General features: G+C 39.0%; 1 protein-coding gene across 2 annotated transcripts in view; it reads left to right on the plus strand.

The window, feature by feature from the left end:
- RORA (RAR related orphan receptor A) overlaps window positions 1–15,478 on the plus strand; it is a 539,784-nt gene that overhangs the window by 369,359 nt on the left and 154,947 nt on the right. For both annotated transcript variants that reach the window (XM_037910469.2, XM_037910467.2), the window contains exon 2: window positions 11,281–11,310. In XM_037910469.2, the coding sequence (XP_037766397.1) occupies window positions 11,281–11,310 (30 nt within the window). The remainder of the gene's footprint in view (window positions 1–11,280; window positions 11,311–15,478) is intronic.

Here is a 15,478-nt window from a genome sequence, read left to right on the forward strand (position 1 = left end):
TATTAAGACAGTTACCCCATTCTCTCAGCTGTATAAATATTTTTCTTCTGCCCTTTAGCTACTGTGCTGATGAAAGATTTTCTATGCAAAACTTATGTGAAGATTTCCATTTATGTGAAGTCTTCCCTTATGTACGGTCTTGAAGAGAATGGGGAATCCTTCTGTGCCTATGTGCAATTTGTGTGCACCAGGGTTAATTGAAGAAAATATGCACTGAAGCCAAACTGGAATTCAGCCAGCAATACAATTGTCTCTTTGATATGCAGCTCTACAACACATCCTAGTACTATATTTTACAATGGGCTTAACGCCTGAATGTAGTTCTGCTAAGATAACTTCTCAAGGTGAATACCTGACATTGCTTCTTTCATGGACTGAACCGTAAAGCCATTAACCTCACAACTTAATGAGAACAAAATTAAATACCTGATAAGATTTATCTTGTCAATAGAAGTCAAATGGGAGCGCTGTTTGGTTCTTTAAAATATTGTTTTCTAATGTATCTATTCTTAGCTGTGTTAGTATGTCACTAACTAAATGATACATATGTGACAGAAATCTGAGTTTCTCGTGTTACAAACCTAATTATTTTTCTATTAAACCTTAGATGAAAATAGTATGTTAAACTTGGGAAGTATCTTTATCTGAATGAGTAGTACTATTTATGGACATAGGTCAAGAAATACTAGACATGGGCCAGGCTCTGGCTGCAAAATTTCAATGTGAATTTTAACCCCCCTGAAAGTTCAGGAGTTTTGAGCTGAGGGGCTTTGGTTAGTTCATTCCAGGGATGTGACAGCTCTGAGATTTGAAGTTGGAACGCTGCCACCTACCACAACCAAGTGTGTGTGTTGGTTCAGGCCCAATGAATAGGGCCAGCCACCACCTGAGCACCCCGACGTGGCCAGGGTGCCTCTGCTGTGTCCAACCTGTTTTCCCCTTCACCAGACCTCTTGCAACAAACTCCGGAGTCTCTCTTTCAGTCACAGCCCTTCTTAGGGTCTTTTTTTTTTTAATTAAATTAACAGTGTTCTCAGACAAACACAAATAAATCTTCTATCCTGGCTTTAGCTGGGCACAGCTCCCCCCCACCCCTTCCTGAGGAACTGTGCCTTCCTCCAGAACCACTGCAGACCCCCACTGCAGCTTCACTCTGCAGACCCCATCCTTGCAGCTTTTTACCCTGGGGCCACCTGGTTCAACCCAAATGTGACTTGTCCTGTAATTAGGGTTGTTTTAGCCCCAGGCTCTCCAGCCCACAGGCAAGCCACCCTTTTACACCATAGTATAGGAAAACCCTGGTGATTCAGCAGTGTTACCAAAGCTATACAAAGGATTACAATTATCTCTATATCTCCATGCAGTAAAAATACAGCACCAGGACTAAATCAACAGTACCACAGGAAGCTCAAATAAAGACTACATAGAAATAACCCTTATTGTCAATTCAAACATTGATCATAAAAGTGGATCTTGTCCATTACCATCTTAACTGTGTTCCTTAAGCACTTTGCCATTCATTATTAGTAAACAGAAGGTTAGCAACATAGAGCACAACAAATGTACAGAGACATAGTATGGTATTCTACAAATACAGGTTACCTCACAGTATCTACCAATTTGCTGTATTCCCAAACCAGTAGATAAATCAGAGGTTAGTTCAAAGACTGTTTCAATCATTATTCTGAACTCTATGCCAAATCCAGTTTCATCTTTATAGTCAATGCCTCCCCTCCTCCTTTTGAATCAAAATGTTCAATGCTATTTTCCATTTTTATACAGAACTTTCAGTGGCCAGTAAAGAAATACTGGCTTTATTCAAACATTTTATAATGTTTGCCCACTATCCTAATTTTGCCCAGCAGTTTGAATGCTACAGAAGCTGAAGTACTATTTTGATGCGGATTCCTTTAAAAAACATACGAATGCCTTAGTGCTGGATTTCCAGGAGGACTCCCTTTTGCCTGCAGTTGTTCAGTATTTGCAGTAACCACTGGCATCAAGGGACGGAAGAGGTAGCATTTGTATTATGTCATGCAAGAGAATTAGTCTCCCTTTAATTCATTAGTAAATTGTATTTGATAATCCAATTTAATGGTCAGTGTACAGATTAGACTTCCCATACATAAGCTGTTTCAGAGACCCTACCAATATTTTTCTTTTAAATGAGCATATTTCCTTATTTGAACGGGGAGAAATCCTCTGTCTGTTCAGCGTTCTGACTGTTTTGGGAAACAACAATGGTAATGCAGCTATGTGTGTAGGATAATGAAAGGTGTGTCCTTTACTTGAAACCATAACAATCTCCATGACCCCTAGAATTAAATCTAGAGAAATCCAAGGACATGGGCATATTTGACTAAATCCAGAGAGAGCGCTTAGTTTTCTAATACAGATGAGCCCAACCTGCACAGTTTGCTTCAACATGCAAAGCTGACCATGGTTTTTGATCCAATTTTTTATTCAACCTCTTACAAAGACTGAGGCTAGCTGCATAGATCTGGAGCTGAACTTTCCCACAGTCCTGAAGTGTTCTGTGGTTTTGATTTGGGGTCTTCTCTAGCGTTAAAGCAAACTTCAGTTCTTCTGACTTTTTAAAGTATTTTGTAATGTACATAATGCATTAGACTAGATAAATTAATGTTGCATGTTTTTATGAATCTAAAGAAATGATATTTTACATCAACATGATACATATTTAGTGCCTTTCATCAGGAAGGATCCCAGATACTTGAAGTCAAACTGATATGCCAATGATCCAGCACCAACATGTGGGGTTGGGAGGTTGGGAAAATCGCCTGTTTTACTCTGGAAGTCCCCTGCATTCTCCATGGCTTCAGGAGTCATTCCAGCAGTTTGCTGCTTAGGGCATCCTGCGTCTCCCCCTTTCCCTCCCGCTCATTGCAGCTTCCTCCATTTTAAAGGCCTTCTCCCTATCATACAAGATTGACAGGATCAGAAGGGTAGGGCCAACCCTACCACCAGGGCTTCTCTGGCACCTTCCTCGTCCGTGTGGGGTTTATAGACCCCGTCACAGCCTGTCTCAAGACTTTTGAATGCTTGGGGTTGGCACTGCTGTGTACATTAACAGGGCAGTGCCGAGATGCTTGTTCAACTCATTCTGTACCTCTTCTGTGTATTGATGTAAGGCTTCTTTAGACTACATAATTAAATAAGGTATTGCTTCTAAATGTAACTTTTAACAAATATATGCTGGCATTTTTGTTTTATGCAGAAGGTCAGGGGAACAATCAGGAAAAGTTAACCTTTTATAATCCAAGATGCAAGAAGAAGCAACTCCCACACTGTCATCAGAGGAGTAATATGGGCTATAAGATGTTCAAAATACAACAAATATGTCTGAAATCAAGAAGCTCCCATTGCTTCATAGTATTGAGCTGCTTGTGGTCATATCAAACAGTGAGCTTGCTAAAATGATACTAATCGTTAAACAATTCACATTTTCTGGAATGTCCTTTTTGTCTAAAATCAGACAAAGTGGAAAGAAAGTGGAACTCTAGTCAATGAATCAAATAACAGGAAGGGCCAACCATAAGGACTGATTCCCCTCAGGAAGCTGCACACATTACAGAGCTCCTTGGCTGTATATCTAGTGCAGGTTAAATGAATTGTTCCCATTAGTGAGATGATAGGACAGCTCCTTTAAATGAAGGAGACGCTGTGCTTTGAATGTCACTGCAAGGAAAAGGTACAGGGCTTATAGAGAGAGAGTCTGTCGCTTGTGGCAATATTTTACTGTCATAATTAAAACTATATAAAATGATGGCTTATAGTAAGATTCACAGTTTGGATAAAATGTATAATAAGAAGGCCTCTGTCAGTTTTTAAGAGATGTACGATTTCTTTATGGTTTGTAGCTTATCTGAAGAACAATAGTGTGGGGGGGAGTTATAGAATGCTGTACATTAAACTGAATTCGCTCCCCATAATTGTGTTGCACTGTAAGACTATTTTTAAATCCTCACTTCATGGTTTGCTCAGTCAATTGTGTAATTACTAGTCAGTAAAACAAAACTAATTCAAAGTTTTCCTATGAAGCCTCTTTTTTTTTTTAGATACAATTCTAAATTGTATTTTACTTTTAATACACTAGGTACAAATAGGGAAAATAAGTTTAGGTCAACTGTATAGAAATATATACTACACTGATGGTTGCCATATAAAAATGTAGAGATTTTTTTAATATGTTTTGTCTGTCTGTTTTTTCTTATCTATTTCATTACTTATTTATGGAAGAAAAAGAAAATACTTAAAGGTCTGAAAGACCCTCCTTGAGAACAGGCAAGTCCAAGAAAACAAGTGCCGGATACCGGAAACTTCCTTAAAATTGGGGCTCAGCTCATCAGTTTTCCCGATTAGTTACACCAGCACTCTCCATTAAGGGGAACCAGAGAGTTTAATCCACTCCAGAGGAGCTCTGCAGGAGTAAAGCTTGACTCAGTAACTCAAGGGGACATAACTGACCTTCAGTTAACTAGGAGTTAACTCAGTCAAGATCTAGCAAAAATCAGGGTTTCACTGCAGTGAAGAAGTGTGAAATGTTGCTTTCATGATCAATACAAGGAGAAGATTTTCTGTGCAGGATCTGACCAGTGTTGAAGTTTCTCCTGCTGCTGGCAGTGGCCAATAGCTGATGCTTTATGGGAAGAGTTTTTAAAAAATATAGCTGGCCAGTTGTCCAGTGTTATATACTGGGGAGAACGTTGCATGCCAGCTCTTCTGGTAAATAAAGGGTGTTGTGCATCAGTGTAAACTGTTTGGGTTATCCCTCAGTGCATGTGTGTAATAATCGCATTATCCTAGTACCAAACGTTTAAGGTTGGATAGTGAAATTTGTCTCTAGAGTCAAGACTTTTGCCCTCTGGAATTTTGGCACCTGAGGTGAGACAGTAAAAATTTATGAGGTGGGAATGTTGAGAGCAAATATCAGCAAATGTTCAGGGTTAGGGTTTCTACAAAGTGAGAGAATAGCCTTTGTAACGACAATGACATTTGTTCTTTTTGATGCGTATTTTGGGTTTCTGGAGGAACAATAATAGTTTTATTGGCTTTTTCAGAGGTGAAGTCACTTTGAGATTGTAGGTGTTCAGCTTTATGAAAAATGAAGTTATAAAATGATGTTTCCAGATCACATAGTAAGTCAGTATCCAAACCAGGAGTGACTTGACTGGAAGTCAGATGGTGTTGCCAGGTGCTCAGCACTTGCTTAAATCAGGCCATTAACCTCGTCATAAAATGGGGATGATACTCAAACTGCTTTTTAAATACTCAGTGTTTTTCGATCTGGAGGTCTCATACTATCCCCATTTTACATATAGGGAAGCTGAGGAACAGAGTTTAAGCAACATGTCTGGAGAATCTTGTCTGGGAACAAGGGTGATCTGTACTCCAAATATAGTTGGAATTTTAAGAACCACAACAGATCTCCATTGGTAGAAATAAGGCAGGGTATGAACAGAACTGGCTATAGACATGGGAGAATCAGGACTGGAGTAGAGCAAGCAGGGGCCCTAGATACATGGCTCCCTCCATGGCTCTGGCCCTGCCCTTATATCGTGACCTTGACCACACCCTGGGGTAGTTGTGGCAGGGTGTCTTCCTTTGTTGCAAGGGAGGCATAGAGAGCAGCCTGGAACTCCCTTCTTTCCCCACCAGGATTGGAAGCAGGAGTCCCTTCTCCTTTTCCGGAGAGGCAGGGACAGCAGGATGGGGAATCCCAGTCCTTACCTCAACTGCTGGGCTCTCTCTGCTTGGGTGGGAATTGTTTCAGATTGTCTGCTGACATCACTGCAATGATTATGCTTGGTTCACATTTCCAAGCTGTTCTCCGTAACTCTGCGGGTTAGAAACTTGCTTTAAAATAAATAAATGGAACTTAAAACTCCTACGTCACCAAGGAACTTAAAACTCCAAAGTACCCAGGCCTTCATCCAGCCCTGGGAAGAGTATGCAGCATTTCCAGTTCAACCAGGGAGTCAAAGGCCTAGATCCTCAGTGGTATTTAGGCATCTAACTCCATGTGAAATCAATGGGAGTTAGGCACCTAAGTACCTTTGAGGATCTGAGCCCAAGAGACATTGAGTGCTCCCCCTGTACACCATTCCTTTATAATAAAAAAGCACGAGCTAGCCCAAAATAGAAAAGCTTTGTTTTTGCCATGGTGAGCTGCTGTTCTATCGGTAACAGCTAGACATCCCCTTTTCTGTATGAGTAAGCTTTAGGAAAGCTAAAACCTTACAAAATATTTTTATTCTCATAATTTCTAAAGTGATTTTTTTAAAAAAGCTTTTATGTAATTATAGAATGCTTGATTGTTCTTATATTCCTGATTGTTTGATGTCTAGTGTATGTTGTCCTTGCAACCCCAGCACATAATTTATTTCTCTTTTGAGTGAACTGTAAGCATTAGTGTCCATTAACAATTTTTGAAACAAAAGTACTTGGAGCACTTTCAGTAATATGTACTGATTATCATTAACAGCTCTTTTGTCCTAGACAAGGACATTGTTTTGTAACATCATTTTGTTTGGTCAGACCCGCTCAGCCTGCATTTACAATATATGTGTGCATTTTACTTTTACCTTGACCATCATAAAAACAGTGCCAAGAAAGATCATGTGACTTCTTCGAGCCAGGGATCCCTATGTACTTTATATAAACCATTGTTAAACATTCTAAAAGAATGTATTCCTGTCTGAGTACATTCAAGTCTATTATTCTGCTTTTCTAGGTTCTCTGCAAGCACCCAAGTGTTATGTATAATCTACCACCTTAATTGCTAGCTTCTAACAACGATAAAGTAAAAGAGAAGTGGAGGGATGGATAGAAACGCAGTAGGATCCGGAAGATTGTAATACATTTTCTTTCTGATTTTACACAATACATCAGGTGGGAAGCCTAGAGTTAAAAAGTTTTAATGTTTTTGATTCCATAATGACAGGTTTATAATGTGCCATAAAAACACTAAATTCCAGAATTTCCGAAAGTTACAATGCTGACTTCCTGATTTTTTGTAACCATGCCATTGATAAACAACTAATGTTGGCTCAAAGAGCTGAGCTAGTATTATAAAGTCAGTTTAAATTAATATTAAGTAAAGAAAATAAAACATTATCCTGGTTGAAGCATTCTGATGCCCAGTTACATGGTCTGCCGTTGCTGTAGGCCTTTCTAAAGACAAAATTTTTGGAACAGTTTTCTCAGAGGTTTAAGAAAACTATATGTAACTACTGCACTCAAGCAAATATTCCCTTGGATGTTTTAGAGAATAATGAATTCTGCCAGATGGGACTTTTTACTTATCATTCTTTACATCAAAGTACAGAAGTTTTCTCCTTGAAATATGGAAAGTTGACAATTGTACAACAGCAGTAATTATCTGAGTTCACAGACTAAGCAATGTTTCATTATGCTTCTTTAGACGTTATCTGGGTGGGCAACTCCAAGAAATGGCTTATGATGTATAAAATGTTTGGGTTTTTTTTATTCTCAAAAGACATTTTTATCTCTGTTTGAAGTTGACTAGTGAAGGTCATATGGCTAACTGCTTGCAAAATGATATCCTATCCCTTTTGCTAGGTATTCTTCCTCAAGTTTATTCCATAGAGAAACCTGTTTTTGTAAATATCACCCATAATGGCAAATGATGTATACTTAGTGGGAGTGGAAAAACGAGTGTCATATAAATTCTTTTCACTTAAAACAAAATGAAATTGCTTGTTGCCACATAGAGAATTGCATAGCAACATGTTAACTTGACTAGGATTTGGCATTGATTGGGAATGTCCAGTCACACTGCTGAATTGATAAACACCGTGATAAGTGTAATATTGAAACTTTCACTCACTGATAACCATGGCAATGATATACTGTGGTATTTTCGTGACATTTCCTTTGCTTTACTTTGAAGTCTGGCCAGTTGAAATCAGGAAATCTTTCTGTATTAGCAACACTGAAGCTGTTTGGTTTTGTTTTAAAATTAGAATGAAAAATTGGCAGTTTAAGACAGTGATAATCACTTTAAGTTGTCACACATTACTTCAGAAAATTACATTGAAAATGAACCCATGTATGTAAAGTGAAACATACTGTAATCTGATTTAACAATTTTGAGTTTTTCTTAAATGGCATTTTTAATTGGGGTCAAAGGATTGTATATGCTCCCACTTGTTTACAAAAATAACACCTGATGCTTTATTTTAGACACATCTTGGAGTTTGGTCCCATGCTGAGTTGTGGATCATCCATGCCATTTCCATTTTACCATATGCATTTTTCCATTGTATTCCATTTTCTATTCCATTGTACAAATTTAGCATCCAATCCTGCAAATATTTAGGTACACAGGTAATCCCATTAAACTGAATGGGACTAATCAGTGAGTAAAGTTGATTATATGCATTAGACTTTGCAGATTTAGATCCTTAAGTGATCCCATTGATTTCAGTGGAATTGACTGCTTCTGTAAAACTAGTGAGATATGGCCCATAGAAGAGAAATAGAAATCTGGACATTAATAGCGTTAGCATTTGCTGTGAATGATTTAAAATTCATGACAGTGCTTAGTTTATGCCTCATATCGACAGATTCTTCAGAGTTATTTGTACATTTCCCTTCAAAACACACTTTTAATTGTCTATTTCTAGGGGATTATTATACTTAAGTGGGTAGAATCACCATGCCTTTGTTTTCCTATCGTAATACTAGACAAGATATGCTACAATGACCTAGCAATGCATGGCATATTTATTGTTAAAGCAGTGGTTATAAAGTATCCTATCTGATTAACTGGTTGGATGTCCCAGTAGCTTTGGTTTTCAAAGTTTCCCCATGTGTAATTATTTATGTGGGAGGAATCTTTAAATTTACAAATTTAAAAAATACTTCTTTAAAAATATAATTAAGATTCCTAGTTAATTTTAATCTAGTCCTGTTGAAATCAATGGCAAAACTCACATTGATTTCATTTGGACCAAAATTGGTTTCAATAAAGGCTCAATTAAAATTAATACCTTTGATTTATATACAGCTAATGCCAGTGTAATGCTGCGGAAGACACCATCATTGACTGCAATCCAGATGATGTATGTTTTTAAACAGATCTAAAAATGTGTGTGTAAAAGATCTTAAGCCTTATCGGCTGCTAATCGGTAATTATTACAGATACATTTGATTCGCTAAATATACCACACTTGTTTAAAAATTTTAAGTAGAAAGATATAAACGTTGATATTTCCATCAGTGCTTCATGCGTCAGGAGAAAGTAGTCCCTCGGTCAGCAAATACAGCTAAGTCTGTTTTGTGCTGTGGCAAACCCTATTGTGATGAGGCTGTGAGTAATCAGAAGTGACAGCTTAAGCACTCTCTGTTCAAAGTGATTTCACCGAAAGCATTATTTTCTGAGAAGAGTACACATATGGCTCTCATAATGCTGAAAGAGCACTGATGTATCAATTTATTAGCACTAGAGTTCTGAGAGAGAGTTGCAAATCGTGTTCAGATTAAAGACTTTTTTTCTCTGCGTGTGTGATTCAGTAGAATACCCCTAAGATTGTAGGGGCTAGTCAAATAAGCTACAGCAGAGATGAGGGCTTCTATCAAGGAAATGTTAGGAAAGTTCGTAGTGATGACTTCTGTAAGGAGATGTGTGTGCTATTCTGTAGATCAACCAAGAAAACGAATAATAACAAAGACTTTCTCTCTTGGGGGAAAAATGGGTGATGATGAGGGCTATAATCTCAAATTCAAGTAAGTAAGGCTGCAGTGTTACTGCAGTGTTCAGCACCTCTGAGTTAGGTGTCATCATCAGTTTTGCCAACTTCTGTGATATTTGGTGTTAAAGTCTGGAGGTGTGTTATTGTGAGAATCTCAGCTTTCCTTTAAATTAGATTTGACTCTTTGTGGTTATGGAGAAAAATCTTGAAAATGTGAAACCTAAAGGCTGAAAAACCATAAGGTAATTTAAAACTCTTTTTAAAAAAAAAAAAAAAAAAATGCTCGTGATTTTAAGCCATTCTTGTGATTTTTTTTTTTTTTTTAGGAGGCCTGTGCCTCATGATTCTTGAATGCTTGATTTAATATTGATTTAATTGTGTGTGAAAATAGGGACACTTTGAAAATGTCATCTTTAGAGGTCAAGTGTAAATTTACAAACAACATCATCTGTTTTTTTGTGGATTTTTAGAATCCACTTTGTCTCGCTGAGAAGTTCCATAACCAAGCAATAAGGCTAAAATAAAAGCTTACTCTTTCTGTATAAATTTGTTTTGGGGGTTAAGGAGATACAGAGCTGCCTTACTTTCATACATTGCAAGCAAAGCCAATCCAAGATTTCATTACAGGTCTTAATCATGAACTAAATATTTCAAATACTTTTATTACTTCCAGTAGTCTCTTTCCCCTCTCACAGAATGCCCCCAAAGCAGATGGAAGCTTAAATAATGAGAGCTCAGAGTAGAGCACCAGTTATCTACTAAAGTGGAGACAACATTGTTTATATTCAAGCATGAATTCCGATGACATTTAACCGAGTTAATATTGTCTTTATTTGGTATTATGTATCTTGCCTAGTTCCATTTGTTTTGTTGCATTTTTTAAAATGTCTCAAATTTCACATGAGCTGGAACATCCCCGCTGACTGTCACCACAAGCCTCTTTGGCATAAAAACATCTTTATTACTTCAACAATATATTTAACAGGTTATATCTATTTTGCTTCCAGCTTAGAATAGCAACCAATAATGCCTGTATTCATAATGCTGTTTATTTGGTTTTAATGAGCATGACCTGCAGCTTGCAGTGAAAAGACAACTTGAACTTAATGGCCATAGTAAGTGAATTTATGTCTTGCTCAGATCTTTTCTGTGCAGGTAGGTTGATGTGCATTGATTGGTATGAATGTGGGAGAACTCTTTACCATGGGAAATAAAAGGTGGGGGCCCTCTGAATGTAGTCTTGTGCCTTTTAGAACAGCCACATGTCTTAAAACAGTTTGAACTTGAATAGGCTTTTGGACAACAAAATCTCAGTGGATACGTAGCTGAGCCTTCGTTTATAGGGAGGAGGACACAGAATAACATTAAAACCTGCACACAAAGAAGGGAGATACTCCTGAATCTAATGTTGAAATCAATGTGACGTTCATCCCTCTTCTTTAGAGGCAGCCGTATGTCTGTGATAAGAGTTTAACAATGAAATGTGTATCAAAAGAGTTTACACAATGGTGACTTTCCTAACAATGGTATCATTTCTTCCCTCCAGGTATTTCCGTAACAAAGAAGACGCATACATGTAAGTAATACCTTTTGATTTGGTCTTCTCTTACAAATGGAATTCATGGTAGTCTGACTGATGTGCCTCTCAGACTATTAACTGCTTGTCTGATCTGGGGAAGTTCCACTTTACAAACTCTAGTGTGCTTCCCAAGACAGAGTGGTTCAGCCCAGGGATGAAATTTCATCAAAATGAGTATGCAGTGTGTGTGTGTCGTGGGGCAGAGGGAGGGAAGAGAAGGGAAGAAAAGGGGTCTGAAGAGGCAAGGCAAAGCTCTGGGTTCTGATGTATGTGCCTTTCTAGTCAGCTGGTAACTAGTGTATCCTGAAGCCAAGGGAGAGGACAATTACCTTCTGATCTCCCTTCATTTGTGTGCCTGTTACATATGCGATATGCTTCAAATGAAAACCTGTTTTTTAATTTTATTTTAAATCTCCTCCCCCTTTCTGTCCACTAGTCTATAAGTGAGATGATGATGTGCTTGTGCTTAAGGAGAATTCTGGTTGGAAATTTGACATTTTTCTGTTAGCCATCCATATACACAGCCATAGTAAATGACATTGTGGGAACTGATATGGACGTGTGCACTGACTGAACACATATTTACTCCAAGTCCCCCTCGTCACAGACAGCTACTTTTGGGATCAGCCCGCATTCTTACTCCATAGTGAGCCAAAAGTTCAGAACTGAGGAAATGTTATGATTTGTTACTAGGGAGTGATATTATACACTTCAGTGTTCCGAAATCATTATGTCACGGAAGTCAGGTAGAGTGAAGTGATTGCACTTGCCCACCATTTCACGTATCCATAGAAGGAGGAAAAATTAATGGATATAGAATTTGATGAATGCCTCGTATCAGAATCATACGCTCTGCTTTGCAAGACTTGTTAGGATGTATTTTAACAAAGACAGGACTTAGAAGTGTGTTTACCACAGCTTCATAGGATGAAACCAGTTTCATAAAATACTATACATTAATTTCACTCCCTATTTCATTCATCATTTTAAAATATCCATGTTAAGAAAAAACACGCTTTAAAATCATGTACCACTAAACAATGTCTTATCAAATTTAATAACAGATTTATAGTCTATGGTTTGTTGATACAAGACATTCTGATGTCACGTTGTTTGAAATGTTAAATGTCACAAACTTGTTTAGAGCACAATGATGGTCCTCTGCATAGGCGGGTGTAGTGCTAAAGACTCATTTTTAGGGTCAGATTCTCCCATTAGATGTATAGATATGTGGTTTCCATTGACACAAATGGGAACTACACATGGGCATCTGAGGGAAAATTTTGGCCCTTAGCTTTTGGTGAATATTTGAGCTCACACTGACTGAGATTGCCAGTACAGGAGACTGAAGTCCTCTGTATATCCGCAGGCCAGGCATTGTACAGACAGCTTCCTTGCACAGCCTTGCCCATGAGCTCAACCCTGGCCTGGAGGGACCACCCTCTCTAGAGGTGGTAAGTAATTCAGAATTTATGTTAGCTCAGTCCTGGGCCTCTCTTGCGCAGAGGCTAGTGATTGTGCTTACTGTACATGGTGGTTTGTGACATGGACTCCAGTTCACCTGGAAATAAGCTGAAACCACCAGACTATATATTTTATATACGGTAGCGCCTTTGACTGACCCGCTGTCAGGAACGCCACTTCTCCATTTTCACTCTGTAGTGCCATATATACGCGAAATTATACATTAGCCAGAGACCTGAAGACTGTAGGAAAGACTTTCTTAATCCATGTCAGACTAATAAGGAATTGTCCTCACTTATGCTTGAATGGATTGTGCGTCTGGAGCCTATTATGGAAAACAGTCTTGTTTTGGAAACCTAATTTGTTGTACAGGATGATTTATGCTAAGTCACTGTTGACAGTGCTGACTAATGATGGGAAAGTATCGTTCTGTATCCGTAACAGTGAAAGATATTCTGATTCATAGCTTGCAGAAAAGCAAAGTTTTGTTTGTGTTCTATTATGTGCGGTAGACACAATCACAATGTATGTGCTGTTAACGATCACACATATGCCCTATGAACTAGCTCAAGCACATATTAGAGGCCCTGTTCTGTGGCATCATACACATGAAGAAAGATCTACTTGTTTGTAATTTAAAGAGAATTGGCAGAGTGTGGTTCTCACTTTGCACATTGGTACCTAGCAGATGTTTCTATGCGCTTCTCTGAAGCATAACAAGAAAGTTGTCTGAGCAATGGAAAGATGAGCTTACCCATTAGGCAAGGATCGGAATAAAATGAGTAATATACAAAAGTTGTAGTGTAGTCACCGTTTGCAGATAAACACAAGAATTTTCCTTCAACTTTGATTGAAGTTCCTTGAGAACTAAATAACAGTGTGACTAATTCTCTTCACTCAGGAATTTATTCAGACTATGCATCCTTAACAGTTTGTCATAAGGCACACTAAGTTTGTCTTTTTTCCTATAATTGCGCAGAAAACAGCTTAGAGATTAAAATGTCCAATTGTGGAATCGTTTCAGACAAGTGTAGTTTCATGTCGGCACCCAGATGCAAGAATCACAAAGCAAATCTGAGCTGTTATGGAGCCTAATAATATGCAAATGAATTGACACTCTTTTCTGACAAGCATTTTGTGTATGCCAAATCATGCCAAATCATTGTGTTTGTATGTTTAATCTATTTATCCACAGCATGCTCATCACCATGAGCATAAATTTAACAAAAATAAGCCAAGTTAAATAGATTAGGATTTCTCTAAGGAAAATCCAAAAGCATTCTTACAAGCAGCACGTGACGTGGGTGCTGTATGTGATACTATTTAGGGATCCAGCAAAAGTTCACAGTTCTATCAAACTAAGTTCCTCCAAGTACAGGGGCATTTGAGTGTGCTGATTGGCTAAAAGCCCATCACTGATTTTAGAAGACGAGTTCTAATGACCTTCTGACCCAGTTAGAGTCGTGTGTTGTAATGTCACTTATTATAGTAAATGTGCCAGGAAGTTTTGGCTGATTTTATGGAACAGAGCCATCTTGGGCACCCGGTTAGCTCTGTTTGTATATCACCCATTGTGTTGGGTTGGAGTAAATAGTCTTGTGGTAGTCTTCTTGGTATTAGTCTTTGATAAATTATGTATTAGGTGAAATTTAACTGTTGGGCAAAAGACAGCTAGTTAGTTGAACTCACTTCTGAATCAAACCCTAAACAAGTATTCCTGCATATGCAAAATACTGTTGAAGAGCCATATGTCTCCCATCTATTTAATTAGCTGAATAAAACCTGAGAGATTTAAGCTCTTGCTAGTACAACCTGTCAGTAATGCTCTGTGGTTATATCTCACCAAGTAAAAATGCACTGTTTCTCTCTGGCAGCTTCTGTAATGTCATCTTTATTTTATGTCCTTTGGGAATTTCTGAGTTATAATAATTGAAACCCTACAAGAGAGTGGTGTTGTTCCAAGCTTTGCCCACAGAATAAGCTTTGTCCACACAAGAGACTGAGGCACTGTTTTCAGGAGACTGAGCAGATGTTCAAAACAGGATGACGCATACTGTCTCGGCCTCTTGACCTTGGCTCCTCTTCCTTGGGGCTTGTATGCCCTGCTGGTCTCTGCTAGGGTCCCTGGACTTTGATTTTTCTTGATTAGGGAAAAAGATGATGGTACTTGCTGAAACCTCCCCCATGCCCAACCCCATTGGCACCAAAGTGGCAGTTCCCTTAGAGTAGGTTGTGCTGCTCTTCATAAAATGCTCCGCCTCTGCCTTCTTCTATGCCAGGGATGGCAAACTATGGCCTGCGGGCTGCATCTGGCCCACGAGCCATTTTAATCTAGCCCTTGAGCTCCTGCTGGGGAGTGGAGTCTGGTGCTTTCTCTGCTCCGATGCTCCAGCCAGAAAGCAGGGTTGGGGGCCGCTCTGCTTGGCTCCCGGAAGCAGCAGTATGTCCCTCCTCCGGCTTCTATGCATAGGGGCAGCCAGAAGGCTCCACCCAAACCGCCGCCCCAGCAGCTCCCATTGGCTGGGAACTGCAGCCAATGGGAGCTTCAGGGTCGGCGCCTGTGGACGGGGCAGCATGCAGCAGAGCCGTCTGGCTGCACCTCTGCATAGGAGCTGGAGGGAAGAGATGCTGCTGCTTCTGGGAGCTGCTTGAGGTAAGCGCCGCCTGGAGCCTTCACCCCTGAGCCACCCCCACACCCCAA

The sequence above is a fragment of the Chelonia mydas genome, chromosome 10 (assembly GCF_015237465.2).
Source record: "Chelonia mydas isolate rCheMyd1 chromosome 10, rCheMyd1.pri.v2, whole genome shotgun sequence".
NCBI lineage: Eukaryota > Metazoa > Chordata > Testudines > Cheloniidae > Chelonia > Chelonia mydas.